The 6,801-nt window shown below is 52.2% G+C and overlaps 1 protein-coding gene across 1 annotated transcript; it reads right to left on the bottom strand.

The window, feature by feature from the left end:
• Positions 1-423: 423 nt before the first annotated feature.
• Positions 424-2,093, bottom strand: ATEG_03041 (dual-specificity mitogen-activated protein kinase kinase; the record flags this gene model as incomplete). Its single annotated transcript, XM_001212219.1, has 4 exons — positions 424-553; positions 608-977; positions 1,033-1,324; positions 1,383-2,093. 4 exons carry the CDS (start codon positions 2,091-2,093, stop codon positions 424-426), a joined length of 1,503 nt encoding a protein of 500 aa, XP_001212219.1.
• Between the last annotated feature and the right edge of the window lie 4,708 nt (positions 2,094-6,801).

The following is a 6,801-nucleotide window of genomic DNA, read 5'->3' on the forward strand; positions in this document are numbered from 1 at the left end:
TGCGCAGTTGATATGAAACAGTAGGGACACCAAGATACCAAACAATATCGCCGTTGGTCCGTGGGACAAGATGAAACAAAGACGGGCGTCAGCACCGCTGGCCGTGGCTTAACCGAAATGCGGCAACAGAAAAATGCAGGCAGGACAGTGCTGGGTGGGCGGCAAAACTAAACAGTTCAAAGACGTGATCATGATGAGGGAACGAAAAATGGGCGGAATCCTGACTCCGTAAGGATAGACGTTGCGATGAAGAATGAGTGTCGTCATGATCAGATTCGTATGCTTTTGACATCCTGGTCAACCAAGGGCCAGCCACTTGTAAAGCGTGTAAGGAGAGACCGTAAATATGCGATGCATTAGTCGAGGAACGTGCACGGGCGAAAGATCAGATGGTGGGTTCAGTTCAGTCGAAAGAACCAGGGGTTAGTCGTCCCAGCCCCACACCTGCTTCACGAAGTTTGCCATGTTCACTTTCTTGTTTTTCATGTCCAGCATCCATGGATGTTCCAGCATCCGCCAGGGAGTTGCTCTTCGGGGAGGTTCTTTTTCAAGGCTGTGGCCGTCAGTACAAGGGATCATGCGCAGCGGATCTCCCGAAGAGACATACCAGCATTCAATAAAGTATTTGAAATTATCGGACCAGCGAATACCGTTCTCCACCTCGTCTTTGAGCTTGGGGATCGGTTGGCGAACAATGTAAGTGAGAAGATCTATCAGGCCGGCGCGTGGTTGCATTTCAGTTCCGTCGGCGGGGAAGGGGAATCGATGCTGCGCGACCTCCAGCAAGGTCACTCCAAGGGACCAGACATCGGACGTGATGGTGTAGGATTGTCCCGTGATACGCTCAGGGGCCATATAGTATGAGGTGCCGATGAAGGTGTTGGCATCACCCTTGGTGCCGAACTCGCCACTGACTCCGAAATCGCAAAGCTTGACTTGTCCGTTGCGGCATAAAAGAATGTTCGATGGTTTGATGTCTAACCTGGTCAGCTTGATGGACCACACGGATGATCGTGGCCGATGGGCGCATACCTCGGTGGATGATCTTTCTACTGTGGAGGTAGGTCAGGCCGTTCAAGACGCCTTCCGCGACCTTGCCCAGGACCTTTTCTCCTGTTCGGCCCCCGAGCTTCTTGACTTCTTTATAGATGCTGTCCAAACTACCACCCTCACAGAACTCCATCGCAATTGAAATGGTACCGGTCGACTTATCCATGAACGCTCCGTAGTAACGACAGATGTGTTCCGACGCACAGTCTTTGTTAAAGTTGAGTTCGCGAACGATTTGTTTCTTCACATCGGGATTGGGGTCGGTCGTGATGATCTGCAATAGACGTCAGCTTCGAACAACGCCTACAACACATCACATAACCACTACATACCTTGAGCGCAAAAACCGTTGTTCCCTCCTTGAGTTTACACCGCGTCACGGCACCGCCCGCGCCCTCCCCTAAACTCCCCAACTCCACGATCTTCTTCTGTTCGCTGGCAGCGAGCCAGCCTTCGTCGTCGAGGTCATCCACGTCCAGGGGCCTGCCCTTCTCCAAACTCAACTTATCCAAGTCGGGGATCAGCGCGTTGACGCTGTTCTCCCGCTCCATGGGGACACCCGCCTCCCGGTCGGAGTACACCGAGCTGATCGCCGACGATGGATCTGGGGTCCCTCCATGCGGCTGTCGCAGATTCATCGCGAAGGAGAGAGCGGAGTAGTTGGAAGACGAGGCCGACGCCGGGCCACTCCCTTTGTCAAGGGTGAAACTGCCGGATCGCGAGTGATTCTGGGCGTCGTTCAGGCCCTTGGTCGCTAGGGGCGGGGGCGCGGGGCGACCATTGACCTGGGAGATCTGTTGGCTGCTCCCCATGGGGGTCGCGAGTCGCAGCTGAGGAGGCGCCGGGCGGTTGGCGGGACGCTGAGGACCGTCGGCGGCGGGGACAGGGGCGGGTGCGGGTGCAGGAACGCCATTACCGGTGACGGGGCGAGCGTTGGGCGACGGAGGGATACCCAAGGTGAGTTTGGGAGGTCTCGGGCCGTTGGCATTGTTGCGATTGCCAGGAACGGGCGGTTTCAAGAGGGGCACGGGGGAGGATGACATGGCGAGATTGTTTTGCCTCTCACCAGGCAAAAACAACTCGTTGGGGTCAGCCAAGGTAGCCAGATCGGCGGCGTTGGAGGTCGACACTTTGAAAAGAGGAGGGAGAAAAGGTTCGGATCAGGGAGACAAGGCGAACAAGGGAGGAGGAGAGCACGAGTATGGGTAAAGAGGGACAAAGGTCGTGAGCAAGCGAGAGGAAATCGACAACAAAGATGGCCGTGGGGCTGAAGTTGCAGCACACGCGGCAGGGAAGAGGAGGGGAGGGAGGGGGTTTTTGGAGAAGGAAGAGGATGATCAACCCAGAACTCCCAAGAGAGTGGAGGAGAGTAAATCTCCCGAGGGAAGAAAGACGTCAAACAAGGGAATAAGCGAGTGTTGGGAGTTTGAAGGAGAAGAGGAGGGAGAAGAAGAGGGGGAGAGAGAGAGGAGAGGAAGAGGAAGAGGAGGAGGAGAGGGAAAAGTGGAGGAGGATGACGGTCGGGATGGATGGGCTGGATGTGGATCGATCAATCCTCAATCTTGGTGTTGACAGCAGAAAAAAAGGGTAGGGAACAAGAAGAGATAACGTGGAATTATTATACAAAGCCGGACATCCGGTGCGCTTCTCTTGACATAGCCCAGCGGATGTCTGGTGGCTAGTTATGCTTGAGGTGATTCTTCTTGATGTTGAGGTGGATCCGTGCGGTTTCAAAAGGCGCCGAGACAATCGATTGTCGCTCTGATACAGACACCAGGCCGCCTCTCCAGCTGATGCACGAGAATCTTGTTCGTCATCCTGGGCCGGATCTACGGAGTACTCTGCCGTCGCATACCTATGGAGTACTAAGTACATAACTAGTTATGTTCATACTCCGTACAAATATCCCCCGTCTGTTGACAGATTTCCCAGAAAAAAGATACTTCCCACTGCAGCCCGAAGATTCAGGCACGGCCAGGCATCCATGAAAACTCTTCTATCCTACCAACCTACTTGATCGTTTCAACAGGAAATTGCATCATCCACGAGAATACTAATAATAACCAGAACGATACTCCTACATATACCTCTACCGAATCACTGCCCATCACGACCTGACACTTAGCTCGATGTCCTCCAGATCATACCCACTCAATTGTGGCTGTTCTCTGCCACACCGTTAGCGGTGTTTTACATCATCCCCCACTCGGCTCCCTGCGTTCAATTAGTTACCCATGACGGCAATGAGGCATCTGAACAGTGTCAAGTCCATCGGAGAGTTTGAGCCATTCTTCGAGAATAATAATAATAGTAATGAGGATTTCGCTCGGAACTCGTCTCCACTGCGTGGTCCTGACGTAGGAAGAGGAAATCGGCCCCGGTCTACAGCGGTCCTACCCGACCAACATGGCGTCAAGATTCAACCCGCGCAATTCCCTCGCTGTCCTCGGCAGTCCCAGGAAATTACACCACCCTACCGGATCACTGCTAAGCCAGATCTCGACGCGTCAGCATTCTTGGGCTCTTGGTGCCCCGCTGTCAGTGGCACGTGCTTGGAAATGCTTCAGCCTTGTGAGCAACCCATTCTCGCTTCCTCGCCAACACTACTGCGTAGGTAGAATTCAACATCACAGGGGCAGAAACTGCCAACACATCCACCTAAAAAGGATCTGACATCAATGTTCCACCCCACTCGCTCTGTCGAGGTAGTAAGTATAATTCTCTTACATGATATATTATCTGAATGACCGGATAGGTAGGGTTTTCACCCTCCTGAGTGGACAACGACCCACCTGGAAGTAAAAATAGGGCTTCTCTACATAGGTGCACCGCCATACCTCCGGCCGCGTGCCGAGGACAACGAACGATCTAAAGAAACTCTTGTCTCAGCGTCAAGGGCCTTTGACATCCAGGGCGCTTTGTCAATTCGAGAATGGTTCATCCGGTGGTAGAGAGACAGGTGAAACCCGAACCCTGACAAGCTGAACTGGGGCCGTGCAGATGTCTCGAATAGGTAAGTATCATACTGTTCAAGCTGGATGATCAGGGCGCGCTCATAGATGCTACAATACTTGGTCACCATCAAGCGGAAGACATCCAGGGGAAGACCAAAATAAGTACTCCGTACTCGGTACTTGAGGCCATCTTCCGTACTCTGTGTTCCTCGGTCGAGGTGCAGTGATGGCCGATCCTCGCTTGGACACAGTCCCCACCAGATCGTCCAAGTTGTTGCGTTGATAGGAATGGTGAATGAAAAAGACGCAACCCGACGAGCAAGCTGAAGTCATGCCATGCCTTCGCTTGCAGGTAGGCCGTGTCGTTGGCTCATGCTTTCCAAGGAACCAGGAACCAGAAAAACTAGCGTGCACGATTGATCCAAGGTAAATCTTGACAGGGGATTGCACAGTGAGAAAAACCCGGGGTAACTTTGGAGTCTGCCATGGTTGACACTTGGACCGATTGATTTTATTACTTTTGTTCCCTTCCCCTGTCCCCTCAATTTTGCGCGGTCCCTGAATTGAGCGGCGTCAATCGTAATCGTACGGAGTAGCGTGCCGCGGATGGATGCCCCAAGTACCCTCCCCTGTTGATCGGTGGATCTCGCCTCAATTACCGGGCGTGGTTAGCCTGGTTGGACTCCTGGTGTATCCATATACTCCATAGCAGGTGCCTATTCAGTCGGCTGGAACGGCCGTCTACCACAGGAATAGGGATATGTTCTCGACTCTCAGTCGAGATAAACTATCAAGACTTGGAGACTATCAAATGCCTAACTAGTCTAGAACTAAGAAACTGTTCTACCCCTGAAGTGGTGTCCACTATGGAAGGCTACCAGACGAGAGAGCAGATCCCCTGATGAACGGGAGGAATTACCCCGACAGCTGGAACCACGGTGGATTAGCTGAACAGCAAAGAGAACTAACTTTGATTCAGGGACGAGTTGATGTTTTCTTTAGAAACATCAGGCTTCAATAGTTCGATGATTTACCATACCTAGATCTGGATGGATTTGTGGCTCTGGTCTGGACTTGCCGGAGCATCTAACAAGGAATGTTTTGACAACTCCTGATTCTCCCAGACTGATTGGTGCTGAATCTACTACTGATTCCAGGTCAGCTAGATTCTCTTGCCGAGCCGAAGCTTTTACAGACTCACTACCTTAGATGCCTCGCAATCGGAATACAGTACATCCAGACAGGGCGTCTACTCTGGACATGGAAAGCGTGTAGGTCTGTTGTTGGTCACGCGTCTCCTGAGTAAGCTTTGATAACAAGCAATTTAGGGGACCGATAAGAGCAGCGCAGGTGAGACCAAGGAGACAGTGGGCTGAGACAAGCGAGGCGAGCCAAGCGTGCTTCTTCGGGCGGATTTAACAGCTGGACATCCGTAGTGTTTCTAGACCATGCGAACAGGGGTGGCGGGTAGATCTCGACGGGTAAACAAGAAGCAGCGTCGCGATCCTGACATGGAGTCAGGGGGAGGTAGAACGGGGCTGCGGGTTTTACACGCCGTACATGGTGCGTCGGGGTCTCGTCCATGCTCAGGATGTGTGTACAGGCATGTTATTAGGAGGTCGGCACGCGTGCGGGGACATACTACATACTTGATGATACTAAGCTAGGGATTCAACCGAGTTAGCTTGGAGGACAGTGTACTATACAGAGTAGTTTTTATTAGTCTTATTCTACGGAATATTTTTCTCTAAAAAAAATCCCCTTGCACCTGTTCAACGGTGTTTCTAATAATACCCGGCCTTAGCCCTCGTCCACTCATATCATTCCAACAAATGGATTGAACCATCATTGCAGGGGATGATCAATCACCGCGAATGATCAATAGTAATAATATAATAATAATAAAAGAATTAATAGGGGAGAGAAACAGGGGGAAGTGGATCTGGATGCATCCCCACTGAGTGTCCATGGATTGGAGGAGGGGGCCCCCACAGCGGGATGGAAGCCTTGACGGTGAATGGCCAAGACCCCTAACCTGAAACGTTGTCTGACTGGCTGTTCAACGTCTGTGGATGCATGGACGCCTCGGCGATGATGAGTTCCCCTGAGTTAAACCCGATGGGGACGAGTGCTTGTTTATCCGTCTACCTAGTACAGAGGGAGTATGCAGTCACGTCGAGTCTCGAGTCTCTAGAGGATAGATAGATACAGAGTATTTGGATGGTACACACCGAAGTATCGAGTTGTCGGTCAAGATCGGAACCCACTGATGCCCAAGACAGGACAAGACCATACCAACAACAGAAGCATCACCGACTCCAGAAGAGGATCAGCATGGTTGTCCACTTGTCTTCCCACCAGGAAAGCATAGACGACGAACCCAGCACGCTAGTCTCGCTAGCGGCATCCTCGCATTCTTCTCCTCCGCCAACCAAGTCGACCAAGTCAGCGTCCACGCCATCCCACGAGGCCCCAGTTGACGGGCGTGCAATCGCTCGGGGTCACCGCTTAGTTACTACTCTCCCCTTTTCCCGTTCCTGAGACGATCTCCAGGTTAATCTCCCGGCCCATACAAAGGCTCCAGTTCCCCCCGTCTGCTCCCTCACCTTCTCTTCTTCCTTTTCTTCTTCCAAGCCCAGACTTCGTTCCTGCTCGACGCATCAATCGCTTCCGACTTCGGTCAGTCATTCTTTTATCAACCCAACTACCCACACTCTCTTTACCACCACCCTCTACCTATACCTTGACGGTTATTTCGTGAAATCTTTTCACCCAAAAATCCAATCAATCAGTCACA

This window comes from Aspergillus terreus, genomic scaffold, assembly GCF_000149615.1.
Source record: "Aspergillus terreus NIH2624 scaffold_4 genomic scaffold, whole genome shotgun sequence".
NCBI classification, from domain to species: domain Eukaryota; kingdom Fungi; phylum Ascomycota; class Eurotiomycetes; order Eurotiales; family Aspergillaceae; genus Aspergillus; species Aspergillus terreus.